This window comes from Simochromis diagramma, unplaced genomic scaffold (assembly GCF_900408965.1).
Source record: "Simochromis diagramma unplaced genomic scaffold, fSimDia1.1 OVJJ01000026.1, whole genome shotgun sequence".
Lineage (NCBI taxonomy): Eukaryota > Metazoa > Chordata > Actinopteri > Cichliformes > Cichlidae > Simochromis > Simochromis diagramma.
This window is the reverse complement of record NW_024386985.1, coordinates 2346495-2369146: the sequence shown is the minus strand read 5'-3', so window position 1 is coordinate 2369146 and position 22652 is coordinate 2346495. Positions and strand designations below refer to the sequence as shown.

The window sequence follows — 22652 nt, the reverse complement described above, 5'->3', positions numbered from 1 at the left end:
GTAAATAGACATCTTACCTTCATGCTGTTTAACAAAAAATAAGTTAACTAAAATCATAATGAGTGGTAAGATAAGATCAGATAAGATACGATAAGATAAGATAAGATAAGATAAGATAAGATACCTTTATTAGTCCCACAAGTGGGAAATTTCAGATCAGATAATTTAAGATAAAAATTATAACGATTTTTTCTGCTATTACTAAACAGTTTGGATAAATCGTAATGTTTTACCAGCGAGTTGGTTTAATAATAGCAATAATCTTGAAAAGCAGTGATTTACCTGCAGTGAAGGTAAATATACATATTATTTTCCACTATGATTAATAACATTTGCTTGCGAATGAAATATTTTAATTCTATCAACAAAACCGGAGCTTCAACCAGTGCTGATTTTACTGACCCTTTAGTTCATTCATGTTTTCTAACAGGATACATATTTCAGCATAAAATCTCACTTTATTGATATGAATGCAATATTGTCATACATAGACAGTCAAAAACACAAGAATAAATTATTTGAAAAGGCTGAAATCTGTTCGCTGTTTCTGCAGCTTCTCCCACACATGGCTGTGTCACTTCTCTGTGTGGAGCTATAGCAGATCTGTTCAGTATTATAAAAATAGGCAGGACACTAGCCAGAGAAAAACTCGTCTCAGTCTGTATGCTCTGAATTCTCTGGTATTTACTGTGGAAAGAGCTGAGAAAAATTATTAATGGAATGACAAAACAGATGAAAACATACTATTTGGAAGAGTACATTTCTGCCTTTATATGACAAAATTGAAATGTACAGTAAGAAAATGTTCTTAATAATTATAATTTTGGATCATGATGGAAATTCTCTTTCTGGAGCGGCAAAACTGCAATGGTAATTTATAAATAGCATGTGCTCTATGCTTTTTCTGCAAATGTGCATTAAATCTAGATTCTTTCCAATAGCCTGCAGGCGGCCATGCCTCTGAGTTGCTGAAAGAAGTATGACTGTATAGACATTGATTTATGACCCAAGTAAAAACGTTCCAAATGAATGCAAGTATTCTTCATTTTAAATTTGCGTTCCCATATAGAGTAAAATGGGCGTTAGGTTGTGTTAGGTTTTTGAGATACCCTTTGAGTGAGTTTGTCAAATCTTCAGTTATATCACCATCTCAAACAGTACCAAGCAGTCCACAAAGCAATTGGTAAAATCATGGTGCCTGTGTCAAGTATTACGCATGCACATATGTGATATGTTTGCTGACAAAGCCAGTGGAAAGAAACTATAGTTCACAATTTTCCAGCAGTTTCAATGTAAGACGATATGTCAATAAATAAAAAAAAGAAAAAGGAGATGGTGCTGTTCTAAGAGGTTTATGAAAGTAGCTTATTATTAACTAGAATAAAATGACATGAACAAGAAATAGTAAGACTTTGGTCTTAAACAGTCGGTCAGGGTGTTTGTTGCTAGCTAGTTGCAACTTAGACTGTCTTTGCAGTTGTTATATAGATATTTTAGAGAAGGAAAATGGCGTGAATATCCAGGCCCGTGCAACATATTACGATCTTCATTGCCATTCAAAGATGTCTCTGACTGATTTCTTTCACTTATTCAAGTTTCATCTCCCTGTGGTGAATTAGCAAGTGTTTGCTCCCTACTGGCTGTCACCCAGTAACAGCCAGTAACCTCCAGTAGTCGAGAAATAGACAGCTGTGGTGGCGGGGTGTGTCACTAACCAGCAGTGTTGGGGAGTAACGGAATACATGTACCGCCATTACGTATTTAAAATACAAAATATGAGTAACTGTATTCCGTTACAGTTACCATTTAAAAAGGTGGTATTTAGAATACAGTTACTTTGTTGAAATAAATGGATTACACTGCGGTACTTTCCTGTTTCATATTGTCACGGGTTGTTTGGGTTTGTTTGACAGCTATGTTCTGTTGTTCCAGGCGGCAGCGCTCTCTCTCTCTGCGACTGTGTGCCTCCTGGGTGAGAGAGCGCCTTTTTGTTGTTGTTGTGCTAAGCTAACAGGCAGAATGCTACGGGCATAGCTCTAAAAAATGTAGCCTCATGGGCAGTGTTGTCCGTGCTGCAGCGAGAATGGACTGCAATACTCGTTATGTGTCTGTGAGCAAGAGGAGGGAGAAAAAGGATAGTGGAAAAGTACGAGCTGTCACCGAGCAAAAATGGGAGCTGGAAGCATGTAAATATAATAATAACCACTGCAGCCAAGAAGAGTGCCTGACGAGCCCAGTTGTAAGTAAGCTATTAAGATTCGACTGTACACCGTGTTCGTGTTTTCCTCCGAAAACAATAAGTTTCGTTGGAGCAGTCTTTCAACGCCTCTCTCTGTCTCTCGCAAGCAAAGTTGACCCACACAACAAAGTAAAGCTATTTTTCGGCTACGAGCCCGACATGAACCCGCCGTATTAGCCGGAGGTCCCTTTACTACGGTTCGGAGCCGCGGACCTTCGGTAATAGTAATAAATCACACAGCAATAGTACATTCACGTAGTTGTAAAAAGCATGATAATATATTAAGTAATCCAAAGTATTTAGAATACGTTACTGTCATTAAGTAACATAACGGAATACGTTACAGAATACATTTTGGGGCATGTATTCTGTAATCTGTAGTGGAATACATTTTAAAAGTAACCTTCCCAACGCTGCTAACCAGTGTGAGTGATACACTTATATAGGTCACTTTACAAAAACATTTTTTTACATGTGTGTTATAGTCGGATTAATTTAATTGTAGCACAAGTTATCCAAATTTGACTATTGAACTCCTTTAAATAGCTCAACTTTTAGATGCGTTCCCAGATGGAACAAGGCATGTAGTTTTCCATTCCCTTCTTCTACTGGAGTTGGGATTGGGTGAAATAATTTAGGTTGGGTATTGACAGGAGGAAGCTCCCCCAGTGCTTTATTGGCTCACTACATAAATGAGAAAAAAATAACCAACTAACACAGCAGAAATGGAAGAGCTGGTTAGTAACTTAATGTTTTATTGAAATGTGCCAATTTCTGTTTGATATCAAGTCAACTGACAAACATTTAATTAAATTACTAGTGGATGTTTTCAGGCTGCTAATATGCCAGAAAGCTTAATTAAATCAAATGATCCTGAGGCTGTTCAAACACATAAAACAGTTCTAATCTCTGTTTTAAACACATATCAAAGTTATAACATCACTACAGGGGTGGGTACAAATTCAGTTCACTCAACTTCCTCTTGTCCCATGATAACCATCAGCCTAGCACCACCAGCTTTGTTAAGGCAAACTTTAAAAAATGTGTGCATTTCACTTTGCCTCCTGATCATTTAGCTCCAAGCAGACATCCTGTCTCATCTTTTATAATGCAAACAGCTGGCTGCTTGCAGTACAGCAGTACAAAAAAATACATTGTCAAAAAACAAAACAAAAAGTCATAAAAAATGTATATATCAAATAAAAATTATTGAATCAATGCAAGTAATAGCAGGTACAGGACCAAGGACAAATTTTATAATAGAAATCTTATCATTGTCCTTGTGTTGCCATAAATTCCACTGTAAATGCGCTATTGTGGAGTCTTTTGCAACTGCTTTGCTTTAAAAGGTTTTTGTGGAGCTAGATGAGCTCATCTGTATTGTCCTTCTGCCTGCACGGGTGTCCTTTGCTGCTGCGCTCCTTTCAGCATAACTTACAGAGAACCATTCAAACTGCAAGAGGAGGCTATACATTGGTCTCAAGGCCATTCATATCTATAGTGCAGTGTTCTTTGCTCTTCTTCAGATGTCTCGGAGGAATTGGAGGTTTCTTCCTGTCTGAAAGCGGCCGAACGCCCTCCTCCAGTTGTATGAGTTGAGCCACTTCAGGAGGGATGAACTGGTGTTTGACCCCTAAAGGAGGGGGTCGGCAGTTGCCATTGTTGTTGTGGCAGTTCATCACAGGAGGGGTGCTCATTGCTGTTTTGCTCTCACAGATCAAAGGTACCTGTAGATTGGACAATATATGGGACTACTTGAAAAAATCTGGAGTGCTCAGAAGGTTCTCTTTGTTAAGGAAACCAAAGGTTGAAAAGGAAAAATGATCCAAGGCTATTGAAGTGCCACTTCTTGTGGTTGTAATACATTTTAGTTTTTAACAAATACATTTTTCCAATGGCAAAAATAAATAATGAAATTATTATATTATTTTTTCCCATTATTTAAATGTTCATCAATTGTGTGCAATTTTTTTTTTTAGCTCAGTCTCCAAAATCTTTGTATGTTGTGTAAAACGTACACAAAAGATTTGGAAGCCATTTAAACCCCAATTACCTTCAATAGAAGTATTTTGAATTATTGTATCAATTTTCTAAACCACTTGTCAAACTCAGGGTGAATGAAGCTGTGATAGGATGAGAGGCGGGGCGCGTCCTGCACAGAGCATCAGTCAGTCAACTAACATCAACAACAACTAACAAATCAGATTTCATTATTAGTCACTGCCGTTTTATACTGTTCAATTACAACCCCAATGAAAAAAATAAAAATGTTGAGGCACACAACGATGTGTGCTGCTGGTAAAGTTTCTGGGCTGCCTTTCCTCATAACAGCCACCCCTCAAGATTCTCTCCATATAAAGCAATGCAATATCAGGGACTCTAACATCCAGTCCTTTTACTGAATTCCACATGCTTTCAACTGGTGAAAGGCGTGAAGCGTTTGGATATGTTGCTCTAAGACCTTTACATACCTTTCAGCATTGATGGTGCCTTTCCAGATGTGAAAGCATCTGGAAAGGCACCATCAGAATAGGCTATTCTGATCATGTTCACATGCGCCTTCATCTTTGCATGATACAGCTTTAACCTACATTTGTGAATGGCATGTTGAATTGTGTTTAGAGAGTGATTTCTGGAAGTGTTCCTAAGCCTATGCAGTATTAATCATGTCTGTTTTTAATGAAGTGCTGCCCCAGGTCCTGAAAATCATAGTCATCCACTACTCATTTTCAGACCTGTCCCCAAATTCTGAATATTTTGACTTTGAATATTAGATTTTTATTATGTGCTGCAGATGATGAGATATTCTCACATTTCTACATGCATTATTTTGCAGATTAGGGAGCCTCTGCCCTTCTTTACTTCTGAGAAACTCTCTAAGATTCTCTCTTTATACCCAATGGCACTGATCAGTTGCCAGTTAACCCAATTAGATGCAAAATGTTCCTCCAGCTGTTTCTTTTTAGTGCTGCTCACTTTTCTCAATTTAAAGGTTTATGGGAATCTTGCGAATCATTTCATTCTGTCTTATTTGCATTTTATACACCATGTCAACTTTTTGGAACTGAGGTTGTAATTGCTGTTTAAAGGATTGCAAATGATTTGATGAAAGTAGGGAGGGGCTAAACCTAAAATTATAGTAAATGCACACTTAAATCTTCAGTTTCTTCTAAATGTCTACTACTTAGCCAAATCTCTAAAAATGCGTGAAACAGAACTAATAACGTTTTCAGCCCCAAGAAGCAAACTATGGGCTCAATCACCACGATTACCCAAGTCCTTTGAAACATATTGTCATTAAAACTCACCCCATCTCCCTCTTTCATGAAGTCTTTTCTGCAGATGTGTGCCATGATGCCTGTGGCCAAAGCATCCCCCATTACATTGACCATGGTGCGAAATCTGTCTCTGTAAAAGAAGAAGACATTTAAGACATTTTTGATTTGGACCGATAGAAATCGAGTCAGTAGAGCTGTTGTCGGTTTGGATCTTTAATACATTTTAGAAGTGATATGCAACTTACAATGCCCAGTCTACTGCAATGATGAGAGTGATGTCGTCAGTTGGCAGACCAACAGATGTTAGCACTATCACCATGGTGACCAGCCCAGCTTGTGGTATTCCTGCTGCACCTATGCTGGCTGCAGTAGCAGTGATGCTGTTGGAGAGATGGGAGGTGAAGTCAATTAAAGTAAAAAAGCTGATGACAAATATAAAGTGGATGGCTTCTTCTGCTGAAACAGTACACGTGTGACAGAAAATATGGCAAAGCAGAACAGCTCTACTTTAAAAACTGCTTCTTTGTCCAAATAAACCCCTAAAGTGACAAAGAATGCTTTCAATTTGCATTTATGCCAACCAGACTCCCTGAGTAACCCAGAGGGTTAGTGTTAGAGAAGAGGAACCTAGACAAAGGGTGAGACGGAGCCAGATCATCCACTGTGGAGACCCCTGAAGGGAGCAGCTGAAAGATGTTTCTGTGACAGAGGTAGTGGTCCATGACATCAACTGTTGTGGAATTTTAACTTCAAATATAGTCCTGATATTCTCACATACTTTTACTGATTGTTCCCCCCCCCATATGTGGTGGTTCTAATTCATTTTTCCATCTATTTTTGTTCTTCAGGATTTGTTGTGTTTAGTTCATTTTTGTGCTGAATGCAAATACTTTAAAGTAAATTAAAGACTCTTCTTGCCTAATTTGTTTTGTGGATTATATCTCAAGGTGAGCCTGGCCCCAAAAGTACACAATAATGTTAATAATGTCTCTAAGGCAACTGTCTAATTGAGAGGCCTCTTATCTGGTGTAAAATGTTGGCACATCGGATATCTGGTGCAGCTCCAGAGTTTGACGAAGAGATGATCCCACAACTCACTACACCACAGTCTGGGGTGAAATGATGAAATGGGAGTTAGGGTCAGAAACTCAACCATGATATCACGGAAATATACTGTTTATTGAGGCCACGTGGCTCTTCAGTGAGATAAGCTGTCATGTTTATACTACATCTATAAAAGCGTACTCTGGCTAATGACAGCCTTCCTTTGTCCTCCGCTTGTCAATTTTTCTAATTTTATGGAAAAACTGGTTCTCATGCAGAGATTTACAAAGTTTTCAGTTTTCACATGTTAGTTCCTTCTACCACAGATCTGAGCAGAGGAGGCAATGAGACAACACAAGGAGCGAGGAGTCAAGGAAACAGGCATTTGGAGCCTCATTTTAAAGCAATGAAAACCAATTAAACATGATGTATTATACACCTGCGTCATAAATAATTTTATTATAGCCCATATATAGGTGTACACAGGGGTAACAGTGCCCATGGCATTTTTTATTTTTTTCTTTACAGCCACTTTTAATTATTTTCACAACATTACACAATGTGAAAGAGTTGAAGGTAAAGACACTTCAGCAAAAGATACATCTGTGCATCCTTGGTTATAGTTCCTACAGAAGCCTCTTCTCTCCTCTGTCCTCCGTACGTTTTAGAAGTGTAGAAATTAGAGGAATGAGAGAAGCTCAAAGATTCCTTAAACAGGAAGAAAGCATCTGCAGGGCCAGCCTCTTACACTAATACTGAATTTGAGAAAAGTTCTACTTTTCTTTGCTTTTTCTAAAGAATCTCAGAAAGACAGTATCCTCCATTAGCATTTTGTCAACCAGACCATGGGAGCCTGTAGTTCTCTGTAGTACTTGTTTCTTATCACCAGCAGAGTCCACAGGGAAATGAGACACTTGACTGAGAAAATGTATTAGAGTGTTGGTTTACTTCATCTCATTTATTATATTTATTATCTCAAGTAATGCCAGCAAGCCATTTATTTGTTATTTTTATTTATTTCCATCTGTTATAAGCCCTTGTTTGTTTTCTGTGATTTATTTTTCCACATCTGTCTTCCAGCAAGCTCCTCTGCATGTTCAGCACCAGTAGATGTTGTTTCCCACACAGAAATAGTGTTTATAAGTAGTGGTTAAAGGGAAACTTATTTGATCTACTTCTTCTTTTTTTGTTTTAATCTTGAAGGCATCAGTATGCTTCAATAGATTTGTTGGTAGAAGTCTACATTTCCCTTATAAAGCTCCAAAACCAACTATCCAACAGCAATGTTCACTGTGAGCATCATTTTACACATAGTAGTCTGATATGATAGACAATTAAAACTACATGTGTGGCTACTGAGCTTAGTTTTTAGCCCATAGTTTGATGTAGTTGATGAATTACGCTGGAACAATCTATTTAAAAAGTCCCTTCAGAAGTTGCTGCCTCTCACTTCAGCGAAGCCTGAGGTCTGGCTGTCATTCACACCAGCAGGCACAATAATACATTCATCAGCGTATTCTTTCTCGAGCTTGAGTCTCTGTGATGATCAGCATGATGAGCCATTCTTTTACGTGCATCCATTGCTGTGCTTGAGCAGCTCTCTGCTGCAACAGTGAATCACTGGGATGAGCTTTCAAACATGTTTTCAGCTTCAACACAAAAACATAAAGCAGCATTATAAACAGATTTCAGCTGCCGACAACTGTATAAAATTGAAACTCTTCAACTTGAATTTTATTTTGTGAAAGGAAAATAAGTCCCTGAGAGACAAATCTGATGAACAGGGTGTTGTGGTGATGAGCATTGTGTTGATGTGGCAAAAAAAACACTCCTGCATCTTCAGTGTGTTGTGTGCAGGTACACGATTTTACGTATCACAGTTCAGGTGGTTTGTAGCGAATGTTTTTCCTCAGAAAACGCAGGATGGTACACTAAATCTCCTCACCACCTCCTGAACAAATTCGTGGTGCACTGCAAGATAAATAACTTCTGTTTTGGACACTGCAAGCCCTTCAATTGAAACCTGCTGTTCGGTCATTAAGCCTGACACCGAGGTCTAACCACCAGAGATGATCCTTGACATGAAAGGTGGTTAAGTTTGACACAGAAGGTGATGCTTGCTCTGAGTTAGTGCAGCCCTCTGATCAGAACAGGACTTCCAGTGTGATTAATGTAAAGCATATGAATGACTAAAAATATTCAATGATACTTACATGGCTTTGTCAAAATAAATAAAGTAAAATAAAATTACATTTAAAAAAGGTTTACTGACCTGATGGTGATGATCTGACCGAAGTCCAGCTCATAATTATTAACTTGTGCAATGAATATTGCTGCAACAGCCTCATAGAGAGCGGTGCCGTCCATATTGATGGTTGCACCCACGGGTAGCACGAAACGGATGATGCGACGGTCAATGTGGTTGTTCTCTAAGAGGCACTTGAAGGTTATAGGCAAAGTGGCTGAGCTGAGGAAAACGAAGAAAAAGACAGAGAGGACAGCTAATAAAAAATAAATATGAAGCCTCCTAATTTCTCTCAGGCATGCATGCAAACAAATACAATCTGTTCGTGCATGCTGACTAAGAATAATAATGCTTTGCATGACAGTATGCAGCAGATGCTTTTTACTAATCTGAGTCTAGCAAACACATGCATGCGTGATGAAGCCACTCTGACCCCAAAGACCTCAGAAGAACTCCATCTTTGTCAGTCTGCGTATGCAACAAGGAATGATTTGTTTAAAATTGAATAGAAAATAGAATAGAAAACATTAATAGACCATGGCAGTGCTTTTGGAGAGGTTTAACCAGTTTATGTCAAATCACATATTGTTGAGGTGCATTTTCTAAAGTATACTGTTGTGTTTTTCACTTTAGAGCTTCCCTACCTACAACTTGTTTTCATTCGTTTACACACGAGATACAAATGAAGGCAGTCACAGATCTACCACAGCAAACACAATGTCTGCCAAATACATGCAAAAACACTGACATGGTCATCTAAATTAAAACTAAAGCCCGTTTTTGTTATAGAATATGATCTGTCAGCATGCACACATGATACACAAGCATCAGTGGAGCCTGTTTAAAGACACGTGGAATGCTCTTTTACTTTCCCCTCTCTTCCCACACACCAGATGTTTTCTGATCAGCCAACAGCCCTTTGAGATTTTTCACAGTAAAGGTTCCAGTAAAAAGGAAGAAAAGAATAAGTGTTGTTAAGACTCGGGGATGTTTTATTTTGACTCACAAATGAGATGATAAAATGAGTTACTGATGTTTTCCTTTTGTAACACATTCATTCTCTCTATAATAAGTTTCTTTACCTGGAGGAGGTTGCCAGTGCAATGAGCAGGGCTTGCAGGATTCCCCGTATGTAAACAATGGGACTCTTTTTGGTGATGAAGAAGTACATAGCAGGCAGGATAAACAAGCCGTGCAGCACCAAACCAAACACCACAGTGATGGCATAGAAACCGAGCTTCTTCCCCATGGCTGAGGGATCACTCATTTCCAGGATCTTTCCAGCCACCAGGAAAACAATACCAAATGGAAAATACCTGAGGAGATGAAGACAATCAAGTGTCAAGATGGCAGTTATAAGTCTTAGATTTTATGAGATGGTGGGAGAAAAGAAGCCATACACAGAGTTTTACACCAAGAAACACCAATGTCCTTTAAAAAAAAAAAAAAAAAAAATAGATTAGGGGCATGTGAACATATGCGTGCAGTCTGTCCAACCATCAGTCAGCTGAATGACAACCAGACAAGAAATCTAGACAAGAAGGAGCTAGTTAGTTTTAGCAATTGAGCTTTAAAAGTAAGAGTGACAGGATTGTCTAAGACTAAAGCCATTGTTTTCCTTCTAATCCAGTTCTTTTCATTCAAATTCCGTTCTTGTCATTCTAATTCTGTTAATTTAGTTCAAAATCCGTTGTTGTCATTCTAATTCTGTTGTTTTCATTCAAATTGTGTTGTTTTCTTTCAAATTTTGTTTTTTTTTCTTATTCCGCTTTTTCATTCCAATTCTGTACTTGTCATTCTGATTCTTTTCTTTTCATTCTAATTCCGTTGTTTTCATCCTAAAACTTTTCTTTTCATTCAAACTCAGTTCTTTTCATTCTAATTCTTCATTCTAATCCCCGTGTTTTCATTCAAATTCTATCCTTGTCATTCTAATTCTGTTGTTTTTGTTCAAAATCAGTTCTTTTCATTCTAGTCCAGTTCTTTTCATTCAAATGTTGTTGTTTTCATTCAAATTTTGTTGTTTTCTTTCAAATTCTGGTGCTTTCATTCAACTTCCGTTCTTGTTATTCTAATTCTGCTGTTCTCATTGAAATTCTGTTCTCTTCGTTCTAAACCAGTTTTTTCATTCAAATTTTGTTGTTTTCATTCTAATTCAGTTCTTTTCATTCAAATTCCATTGTTTTCATTTTAATTCTGTTGTTTTCATTCTAATTATGTTATTTTCACTCTAGTTTTGTTGTTTTCATTCAAATTTTGTTGATTTCTTTCAACTTCGGGTGTTTTCATTCAAATTCCGTTTTTGTCATTCTAATTCTGTTATTCTCTTTCAAATTCCATTCTCTTCATTCTAATTCTGTTTTTCTCATTCAAATTTTGTTAATTTCATTCTAATTCAGTTCTTTTCATTCAACTTCCATTCTTGTCATTCTAATTCTGTTAATTTAGTTCAAAATCCGTTGTTGTCATTCTAATTCTGTTAATTTAGTTCAAAATCCGTTGTTGTCATTCTAATTCTGTTGTTTGATCAACAATAACGGTGGAACTACTCGTTACTGAGTTCATGTTTGGAACTTTGATATCTTTTTTTTTTGTTTGTTTTGTTTGTTTTGTTTTGTTTTTTGGGGGGGGAGGGGGATCCTAAACCTTTGATCAGCTGTAAATCAGCCTGTTTCAATTTAAGTGTTGTTTTCAATAAATTGCATACTTAAAAAAAGTCTTGTCACACTCCCATTTCTTCTACTTGCATGTTAAAGCTCTAACCATGCAAAATGTGATTTTTTTGCCATTTTTTCAAGTGGTCTTAAACTTTTGATCGGAACTGTATAAGATGCTGTGGCTCTGTAAACACGTTCTAATCACAGAATAAGATCCTCCAAACAATAACATCCTGACTATAAGGCAGTTCAGGTTCGTCACGATTTTTTAATAGAACAGTTTCTCTGAAAATGATTAATTACTTGGATATTCCTTTGTAATTAGGTAATAATAATTTGCTATTTGCACTCAGACTCATTCTCACTTTGAATCATCCAATAAAGAAAGTGAAAGAAAGTTTAACCATGTCTCAACCTGATTCTGATGATAATACGTAGAGTTCTTGTCTAAACGGCTGATGCTGGTTATGTTTCTTAGAAAATTCTTTCATTCATAGCTTTTTCAAGTAGAAAAAATAATACTTTACAATTACCATATAACAATGGCGACAATCTTAAGGACAGCTTCATTCAGGCTCTGGCAGAAGTTTACCAAGGCACTGCCATTTGGCCCCATCCTTCCTAACATAATACCTGTGAAAACAAAGAAAAACCTCTGAAACAATGATGGATAAAATCATTTAAATTTCTTTATTTCAGGCAAGATGTATTCAAGAAATGTCAGATAAGAACAATGCATTTTTTTTACCCATGGTGGCTGAAAAAATAACAATTCCAAGGACGTTCATTCCATCACTTGTTCCTTCTCGTGTCCGTATGAGAACATCAGGGGGCGGAGTCAGGTCAAGAGCAAAGTTCTGGATGTCGGTTCCGTTGTCATCCTGAATACCGTAGACGAGTGCCCGCCGTGTGGTGGACTCTGACTGGGCCTGACGCACTGTCGGTCTGGGCTTCATTATGTACTCGCTGCTTGTTCGATACTGTTGCCAAGGAACAGAAAGAGTTGTTCTTATAAAAGAAGTCCTACAAAATGTAAACCTTTGTATCTGAAACTGCAGTTTGTGTCATCAGAGGTCATACCTGCTGAAATGTGGCCTGGACCAGATTTGCTGGAAACATGTTGCTGCAAGGCAAGCGCATACATTTAATGAATCGTTCTAAAAGGTTGAACACAATGCCAGCTAATAAAAAATTGAGCTGACCAATGCAGTGCATACATACAGACACCAAACTCAGTAGACCTCCTGTGACCTCATTTTGGAAATATCTGCATAAAGGAACTCTCTTCTATATTAATCCATTCCTCTTTTCTTATGGAGTCAGATACTGAGAAGATGTTTTAGGGTGATTTAGTCCTTGATTCCAAGGACAAAATTATCATCGTTTTGAAACTGTGCAATAATGAAGGCCAGATGCCTGTAATGGAGAAAATAAAACCATGAAATTTTTCCAAGATAGGGAGTCTCAGGAGACATAATTATTTCATCCGTCCATTTTCTGCTGATTATCCCTCTCACCAATGACCTCTTCCTTACAAGAAGGTGCAAAGGCTTTCCCAAACAAGTCAAGAGAACTGTTCTCTCCAACGTGTCCAGAGTTTGCCCCATGGATTTTTCCCAGGAGGACATATCCAAAACACTTCGCCTCCATCTCCAGGTCAACAAGCCATCGTCAAAAGCAGCTCAGTCAACTCTTTTTGATGTGGAGGACCTGTTGTTAAGGGAAACCCCAAACACCCTTTGGAAGAAACCCATTTCTGCTGATTGTATCTGTGATCTTATTTATTTGTGCTCTACCAGATTGAATGATAAATCATCAGCTTCACTTTCACACTCAGGGCTCTTTTCTTTTTGAAAAATCAGCTCAGCATCTTTGTCATTGCAGACTACCCTACCCACACTTGTGAACAAGACCCTGAGATGCTTGAGCTCCATCACTTGGGGCAGTATCTCATCCCCAGAGTTGGCACCCCAAACGAGAACCATAGCCTCAGACTTGATTAATTGGTTTATTGTCATTCCCGCTGCTTCACGTTCTGCTGCAAAGTGAATACTGGAGGTCACCACTAAAAAAAGCAAATAGAACCACATCATCTGTTAGAACCTGCGACAACCGAATTGACACCCTCTACCCCTTGGCTGAGCTTAGAGCCAAGGTCTCACTGTAGCTGTACAAGGACAGCACAGCCCACAATAATGTACCCCTGAAGCACCCTCTGAAGGACACCCTGAGGGAATCCCACACTTCATCAAATATAGAGCAGATATACAGGGTGGGCCATTTATATGGATACACCATAATAACATGGGAATGGTTGGTGATATTAAAGTCCTGTTTGTGGCACATTAGTATATGTGAGGGGGCAAAATCCTCAAGATGGGTGGTGACCATTGTGGCCATTTAGAAGTCGTTTCTCCTGCGGTGTTGCTATCAGTGTGTGAAGAGTGGGAGAAAAGGGTTGCATTGACAATCCAACACAATGGGCAGCACATGGAACACATTTTATAAGTGGTCAGAAACTTGTAAATAACTCATGAAAGACTAAAGTTACGTTGAAACCAAGCACACCATTGTTTTTCTTGTGACATTACCAATAAGTTTGATGTATCACATGGCCCTCCTCCTATTGAAAAAACAAAAGTTGTATCCAAGATGGCCGACTTCTAAATGGCCACCATGGTCACCACCCATCTTGAGGATTTTGCCCCCTCACATATACTAATGTGCCACAAACAGGACTTTAATATCACCAACCATGCCCATTTTATTACGGTGTATCCATATAAATGGCCCACCCTGTAGAGACGATCCAGTGTTCTGTGACCAAAACAAAAAAACACATCGTGCATGTGTTATTCACAAACTAAAAAGAAAACTTACAAAATCGGCTTCAAAACTTTTTAAAAAGAAAATTAAGGAATCGCATGTACTCTTGTTAAAAGGTTCACACAAAGTGATACTGCAGTATATTATTGTAGTTTTTCAACCTACACGTATGCTTAATATAGAGAAATTCATACTCATACTCTGTTTAGTCAAACCCGGCAGTGTTTCATGTTCAGACAAAATGTTTCCATTTGAAGCTTTGGCAATAGTGAGATCTTTTCGTCACTCCCCACTTGTTTTCAAAACATGAAGAATTTTGAATGAACTGCAAGGTTGTTTTTAGGCCAACAGATGAGTAAAAAAAAAAAAAAACATCATACAAAACAAAAACAAAAATAAAACAAAGAAGAGCAAAACAGGAAAGGCAAATCTGCAACTTTCATTATTATTATTGAGCCACTCCTCTGTCTCCTTTCTACACATGCAGTGGGCTCGGTTTCCTTGGCAAATGAAAAACCCAAGTTCTCTCAGCTAAAGATTATCACTTTATTAGACTATGTACTAACAAGCATTTTTTTCTAAAACATTTACATTCCTATTTTTGAAATCAATATTAGATTAACAAATTGAACTTGGGTTTTTACACTGGAACACAGCGTGTGTAATAAAAACAAGAATATCATATTATGACTTCAGGGTAAAAAAAAATCCTTGGCTGTTGTCTGATACAAAGCAGTGATATTTATGCTCTCATCTAAACAAACTAAATTGAATTGTTTGCCTGCGGTTGGTGAAGTTGTGCAATTCAGAAGTTGGAAGCACCGACTTGGAAACCTTGAACTCACATCATTTTCACAGTTGTTTAGAGTAATAATCCTGTTTCATTTTCATCAGTTTTTTTTTAAAGCTTGACCAAAACCTCACCTTAACCTTTTCCAATTGCCTTTGGTTGCTCAAGCTAAACTTTCTTCTCATGCAAGCATGGGGTTGGCTTTCCAAAAAGTAACTTGAAAAACAATGCTTTTGCCAGACAGACACCACGCTTAATGTTCAGGTCTGATCAGGTCTGATAATAATAATAATAATCCCAAAAAACATCACTTTACCTCAGCCCTTACTTAGAATTTTAATTACTTGCACATTTGACAAAATGAAATTGCATTTGAATTACTGATACACTATGAATAGCGCAGGCTTCCGCTTTAAAATCAAGGGGAGAGTTTAAATTTCAAAAGAAGGCTGCTAATGTTAGAAACCTCAAATGAGATGCACTCCAAAGATCTGCCATGTATTTTTTAGAAATTCAGAATAGGACATAATGATACACTCAAAAAAAAAAAAAAAGAAATTGAGTGGTTGTTACATCTACAGGAGTCTAACTTTAATTTGAACAAAATAATTTCATGTTTCTATGGTAAATGTAATTAATTCATGCAGGATCTGCATAAAATTCAGTGACTTTATTTATTCTTGTTGAGATGACATGACAATCTAGGAAGAGTAGGTATTTGCCTTGACTCGTGAAAATTCACAAGGTCATATGAGATTTCAAACCACTGGGGTTATAAGAGGCTGAAAAGCATACACACACCTGTCAAGGACAAAAAAATAAAGAAAATTCTGTATCAAGCCTTGTAATCATAGCTTTCCTACTTTTCTTTTAGTGCTGATTGACAGCTTGGTGGGGTGGTGGTTACACTGAAAAAAAGGGATTGGCCAGCTCTTGGATTTACGTAAGCATCTTGCGTGTATTTAACACAATTGCCTCATGCTTTAAAGTATAGTGTAGAAACTACATGATATGCATTAAATTCTTCATATCATGTTCAAGTGAAGTAAGTCAATAATATAGCAATGTTAAATCCCGCGACACTTCACGGGTTTCAGTCTAACGCTTTTTGGATCGTGGTTTCAGGAAGGCATCCATCTCAGTCAAGTCGAGCAGCCACCTCTACTTTTTTTGGTATACCGAAAAAAGTAAATTGGGTGGTTGTTACATTAAAAAGTCCAACTTGTAATTCGAACACAATAATTTCATGTTTCTATGAATGTAATTAAATCATGAAGGATCTGTACGAAATTCAACAACTTAATTTGTTCTTGTTGAGATGACATGATACAATCTTGTGAGAGTGGTTAGTTGCTGAACTCATGAAATTCACAAGATCGCACAAGATTTCAAACTGCAGGAAAATCACTGGAGTTATAAGAGGCAGACAACTACACACACACCACGTGCATGCTATTGCTATTTATTGTGGATTAACCTGTCAAGGACAAAAACAAAAAAAGTCTGCATCAAATACAGGAAATCATAGCTTTCCTGTATTTCCTAGATTGTTGGATCATCAGGGGGTCCTTTTGTCCCTCTGCGGGGGGATACTCCCACTAGGTTTAAATCTGGGACTCCCCACCATTTGATCTTAGAACTGAAGAAGCTTCTCGGATGAGAGGTGAAACGTCTTCAAGCAACTTAAAGAAGTCCAGACGCTTTTCTTTGCAAGCTCCTTTGACTACGATGACCTGGATGACTGAGAACCTTCACAGACATTCATCATTAATTAAATTACGTTGGTCCAACTCAAGTACATTAAGTTGGAATAACAGAATTGCATTTTAATCATGTGGAAGTTCATTCAAAGAGGTTTTTTTTTTAGTTTATAAAGGGAAGTTTGACTTTAGCTTCCAATGATACATGATACTTTAGAGAGTTCATATTTTGAAATCTAATGTGATTGAAAAGACAGTAATATGAAAAAATCATTTGGGGAGGTGGAAATGTAATATTGGATTGGTTAGACTACGTACATGTGAGTTTTGTTTTGTCAAAAATGTCAAAATAACATGGCAATATGGACATTTTTTTCTATTATTATCTGTCTGTTTAATTCTATTAATTTTACTGGCTGCAGACAACTTGACATAAAGGAAATATCTAGAATAGAACAGAATAGGATACAGTATTTTTAATGTCTAAAATAGATTTCAATATAGTTTACACAAAAGCACTAAGGACTATAGTATTGTATTTGAATGTCAAACTGTGGAACTGCAGACTTCAACTCCAAAAACTCAAACACATGCCACACTTCCATTAGTTAGTTTTTACTGACAGAGTTTTTAAGGTCACTGCTCCGATTACTGGCTTCAGACTCACCATCCAAATAAACAGCCTGAAATCAGATGCTTGGATTAGAAAACCAAACAGATACAGAGACGCGCCAGGTGACAGTTAATAGTCCTGTTTACAGATACTGCTTATGAGAAACTGAGTACCATCTTCTATTAAAGAAGATTAAATGGTTTTTAGTCAACAATGAAGTCATCCCAGAATACGGGAACTGAATAGTTTAAGACAACCAATATGTTTAATCCTCTCTCGGGATTTGTTACAAATCCGAACAGCCTGAAAAACTAGGGTGCGGTCAGGATTGTGTCTGCTCTACAAACACACCATCACCTACTTACCCTTAGTTTAGGGTCACTTTAAAATCTGCAAGTTTTGAAAGAAAAGCACATTTCCTATTTCTTTATTTATGATGTAAAAAAATGACAAGTAAAATAAATACTTTGTGATTCTTAATGGATTATCTATGTAGGTGTACAGAGCCCCATTTTCAGCAGCCACCGTTCCCCGGCACATTATGTTACCTAATGCAAGTTTATCATGTTAAAAGGTGATCTCGGTAAAAGCCATTTCCCAATTATGTTATAAAATCTGTTCTGCTGATTAAAGAAGCAATTTCGCTAGCTGAGAGGAGCATTAACCGACCCATTGTGGGTTAAATTATTAGCTCAAAGTAATCGCCAAGAAATAACGTACTTTTGAAACTTGTCAGGCTATTTTATTAAAAAAAAAATCTATATACCTGTTTTCAGGGTGTGTGTCATCATGTCAAAACACTGCTGTCGAGACAGACGGTGAAGTTTGAACTACAGCAATGGAACTTTTGATTTTGGCCATCTCACACAGCACATGCTAAATTCAGCGCCTGTAGCAGTATGTGCTTTGTTTCTACTGCCATCAAATGAGTCAAAGTCGCATTTGTGTTTAATTCATGGCCTGGAGATAATTCTTCAGAAAACTTAGACAAATGTTCTAATCTCACCGGATCAGGTCCAGGAGTGCATCTGCAGAACTCATGATGGGTTTGCTGCTGTCCTCAGAGTCCTCTTTTTGGGCTGCACCTCCTGGGTGGATGATGGAGACCATGATGATCCCCACGATCACAGCCACAAAGGTGGTCCACAGGTAATACGATACTGTGATCAGACCGAGGCGACTGGAACATTTTGCATCGAGAGCTGCCAGTCCCGACATCAAACTGAAAGAAAAAACAAGAAGTTTGGACTGAATGCATTTTAACCTTTCCACCTCTGAGTTACCTGGATTTGTATACTCGTTTCTAACACTGATTAAATATTCCAGCAATCAAAATTTTAATGGTATGCAACATAACTTGCTCTTTCCTGCCACAAATAGTATATGTACATAGAACAAAAATGTTCTGGGAGGGTCCTGGATGATCGATGGTTCATTCATGGGTTTGAATTCACCATCTGGCCGTGACTTTCTGTGTGGAGTTAGCATGTCTGTGTGGGTTCTCTCCAGGTACTCTCCAGCTTCCTAACACAGCCCAGTCATTCAGTTGGTGGGGTCGCGTTAATTGGGGATTCTAATTTGCCCATAGATGTGACTGTGAGTGTGAATGTGGTCTGTGTCACTGTTTTAGCCCTTTGACAGACAGGGTGTACCCTGCCCCTATGGTAGCTGGGTTCCATTCCCCCTGTGACCCTGAATTGGATAAGTGCAAGAAATTGGATGGATGGATGGACCGATTGGTAAATTCAAAATAATACTCTGGTGTGGCATAGAGGTTATCAGATTGTGGCGCCGCTCAGGTGTTACTGAAGCCCAGGTTGCTTTGATTGCAGCATTCAGTTTGTCTGTACTTTGTTGGGTTGGGTATTTTTTTATTATCTTCTTGGCAATAAACCACAGCTTGGCCAATCAAGCACAGCAATAACATCATCAGTAAAGAATTTGGTAGTAGTTTTGGTGCTGTGGCCAGGTCCTAAGTCCTGTGGAAAAGAAAATCAGCTGCTCCATAAATCTTCTCAGCAAATGGAAGCACAAAGTGCTCGAAAGTCTTCTTTTAAATATCTGAATTCATTTTGGACTTAATAAAATATAACTTTTCATGACAATCCTCTCAAGGCTGCAGTTATCCCTGTTGCTTGTGCACCTTTTCCTACCACACTTTTCTCTCCCACTAAGCTTTCTATTAATATACTTTCATATTGCATTCTGTGAACAGACAGACTTTTCAGATATTTCCTTCTGAACTAGGAGTACACAAGGTATTTATATTCCGAATATGAATTTATTCAAACTCCAAAGTTTTAGCAGCAGCACAAATTTTGTGTTTCATAAATGTTGCCATTTTAGTTTTTAATTTATATTATTTTGTTACGTTTCTAAGAGTGAATAACAATAAAAAGCACTTCAGAAGTTTGAAAGCTATTATTGGTAAATACATAAAAATTAAGCTTTGGCAGTGGTGCCACTGGTAGTATTAAAAAAATTCTAATATTTTTCTGTGACATTTTTTCCACGTTACATGCGAGTACATTTTGATCTAGTAACAACACGCAACACAAAAATAAAAGTATTCGGACAGCAAAGAGCAAAGGACACATAGGAGAAGAGCATCAGGTGGTTGGATGGCTAGTTAAAACACTGGACTCAAATGCAGGAAGCTGTGGTTTGTTTCCCAGTTTCATTTCCCCTTAAAACAACGACGGAAGCTCCAAAAGCTACTGATATGGACGGTGATCATTTAGACATATCCTACATACTGAATGTTCAAAGTAAATTCCTCAAAGTAAAAATGTTAGTTTCATCTGTGAAAGCAAACAAAAGAGGAATGCAATGAGACAAATCATTAAAGAACCATCATCAAAACCAAAGATTAAACTACATACAAATTCTCAAAACAAGATTAATGAAGAAACGTTTTGCATTTCTCAGTAAATAAGAAAATAAATGGATGCTTTTAAAATGTATTTTTTCCATGCAAAATCTTATTCAGTGAGCTAGTTTTATGTTGAATAATAAACAGCATTTCCTTACATGGGATGTTTGTTAGTAATTTTACTGGTATATAAACAGATTCATGAGCAAAGCTCCAATAGAGATAAGTTTAGATAAGATGGAGTAGATGAAACAAACTGTAAAGAAGTGCAGGCAGCACACTGACATTTTAAAAAAGGAGAATTTTTATGGACATGATTCTAAAGAGGGCTTTTCTGTGGAGAGAAACAAAGTTTTCACTCTCAGTGGATAAAATAATGTACTTTTTTTCAAAACCACAGGTTTATCTCTGTGTTATGATAGTAAGATGGGCCCACTTCCAACACATAATTTTTCAACATGAAGGTTACTGGTGTGAAAGAGTGTACTTTAACCCAAACCACAATGACTTTCTAAACCGACCAGACAGCTTTTAGTGTCCACATTCAAAAAGTGACAAGCTGGTGAAAACAAATCTAAAAAGGACATGACAAAAAAAAGCAGTGAGGTTTATAAACCTGTGCTACTACCACCCCTCCAGACTTCTGACCTCATCTTTGGTTTATATTTTAATAGTGGCTAATATTACGGAGCTAAGATAAAGAGAAGCAATAAGCAGACACTGTGTGAGAACACATTGTGAGAGCTTTGGTGTTTATCCGGTCGTTAAGTGATGACGTGACGAATCCTACTTCCGGGCCCAAAGTAGTCTGCGTTTAATATGGCTTTTGTGTTGTTAACATGTTTAATGTTATGTATTTTCTTCTATTTAATCTCAAAAGCTCCTAAAACAGTCAGTGATCACTGTTGACCTCCCTCGGCTTTTATTACCGCTAATTATTTATTTAAGCTCAGTTTTTAAAACCTTAGGATGTAACTACAGCCCAGCCCATGCAGCAGTATATGAATGACTAACCTCGTATTGTGGATGGATTATCTCAGTTGTTCTCCTGGCTGAAGTTTGGTCCTTTTACAGCATCCTACCATGCGATTACATTTGTTCCTGACCACCGAGAACACTCACGTTAACTTTTATCCAGTGGAAAAAAAGTTAGCTTGTTTATATTATGCTAACATAGCTGTGTCGCTAGCGGTCACGTAGCACATCATTATATACCAGCTAGCCCAACTTCAGTAACCCTACAAACGTCACTGCTGTTTAGTTTTCTGTCTTCATTTATGTTGGAAGTGATAACAAAGCTGTACGTTTGAATTTGTTTCCAAAACCCCGCAGTCAGGACATGCTATATTGTATTTAGATAGAAGCTAGCGAGCTAACTTCCTGCTAACTTCTAACTCCGTTAAATGTCATAAATTCCGTTTTCGTGGATGCCTGGATGTTAAACTCAATTGTTACACCTGGTAGAGCAGAACACTGATCATTTTATTAAAGATGAAAGACTTTAGACAGTTCTTCAACTCTCAGTAATGCCATAGTGATCGTTTGATATATGGACCTGCAGCGGAGTTTAGGCCCAGACACGGCTAAGGAGACTTAACGACCGGATACTCGATGAGCTAACAAAGAAACAGAGATGAACTGTTCAATTGATGGATCAAGCGCAAATGGAGCTAGGAATCAAAGGCAGACAATACTGTCAGTTTATTGTACTTGCAGTACAGGTAAGCAGCTGATCACATTATTTTGCTATTTTTTCTATTCACATGGACTTAAAATTAAGTACATCTATCATTTTATTTTTATTTTATTTTAGATTCACATATTTTGTCAAACTTGATTCCAATGTCAATTATCCCAAACCAGCAGAATGTAAATGTATGTATGTCTTAATAAGCGACTGAATACATTACTGGAAACTTTAGATATGCTAAGTTAAGTAGTGATTTGGGTCATTGTGTTAGAGCTGTACTGACGTGCAGGTACCTGGACACGACGAGTGGGAGAATCAGCATCTTCAGCATCCTCATTAGTAGCTCACCAGGAAACTGAAAGTACTTCACCTCCTGTCAGGGTAAGAGAAGAGAAATAATGGTCACGGGTAATTTTAGGAAGTCTATCACACAGATTTTTGAAAAGGACCTTATGTTACTTAAAAAGAAATAATGAACAGGAGCAGGGCATGACAGTGACGCATAATGAATTACCTTTTGAAGAGTTTAGATGTCTGTTATAAAAAAAATTCAGTTTCATGGACAGAAATGAGACTCTGGACTATTTTCCTATTTTTCTTCTTTGCTAATAAATGGGTACATGTTTAATCTGCATTGTAAACACCTTCATCTCACCCTATCTCTTGCACTCTGTCACACCAACTCTCTGAATGTCATC

At 37.6% G+C, this 22652-nt stretch overlaps 1 protein-coding gene across 1 annotated transcript; it reads right to left on the bottom strand.

Annotated features, from left to right (window-relative positions):
* Window positions 1-3287: 3287 nt before the first annotated feature.
* LOC120738913 (excitatory amino acid transporter 5-like) lies at window positions 3288-22387 on the bottom strand. The gene is made up of 10 exons (XM_040040492.1): window positions 22248-22387; window positions 18399-18614; window positions 12544-12586; window positions 12212-12443; window positions 11997-12096; window positions 9889-10122; window positions 8834-9028; window positions 5763-5897; window positions 5548-5647; window positions 3288-3966 (listed from the first exon to the last, which is right to left on the bottom strand). Exons 1-10 carry the CDS (start codon window positions 22289-22291, stop codon window positions 3706-3708), a joined length of 1560 nt encoding a protein of 519 aa, XP_039896426.1. The 5' UTR covers window positions 22292-22387; the 3' UTR covers window positions 3288-3705.
* Window positions 22388-22652: the final 265 nt, after the last annotated feature.

What these genes read in the sequence shown, in the direction of transcription:
- LOC120738913 (XM_040040492.1), bottom strand. Translation starts at nt 22,291, where the DNA reads ATGAGGATGCTGAAGATGCTGATTCTCCCACTCGTCGTGTCCAG. An exon ending in GCACTCCTGGACCTGATCCG is followed by an intron (nt 12,587 to 18,398) that starts GTGAGATTAGAA and finishes CTTGCCTTGCAG; the next exon opens with CAACATGTTTCCAGCAAATC. An exon ending in TATTTTTTCAGCCACCATGG is followed by an intron (nt 12,097 to 12,211) that starts GTAAAAAAAATG and finishes TTGTTTTCACAG; the next exon opens with GTATTATGTTAGGAAGGATG.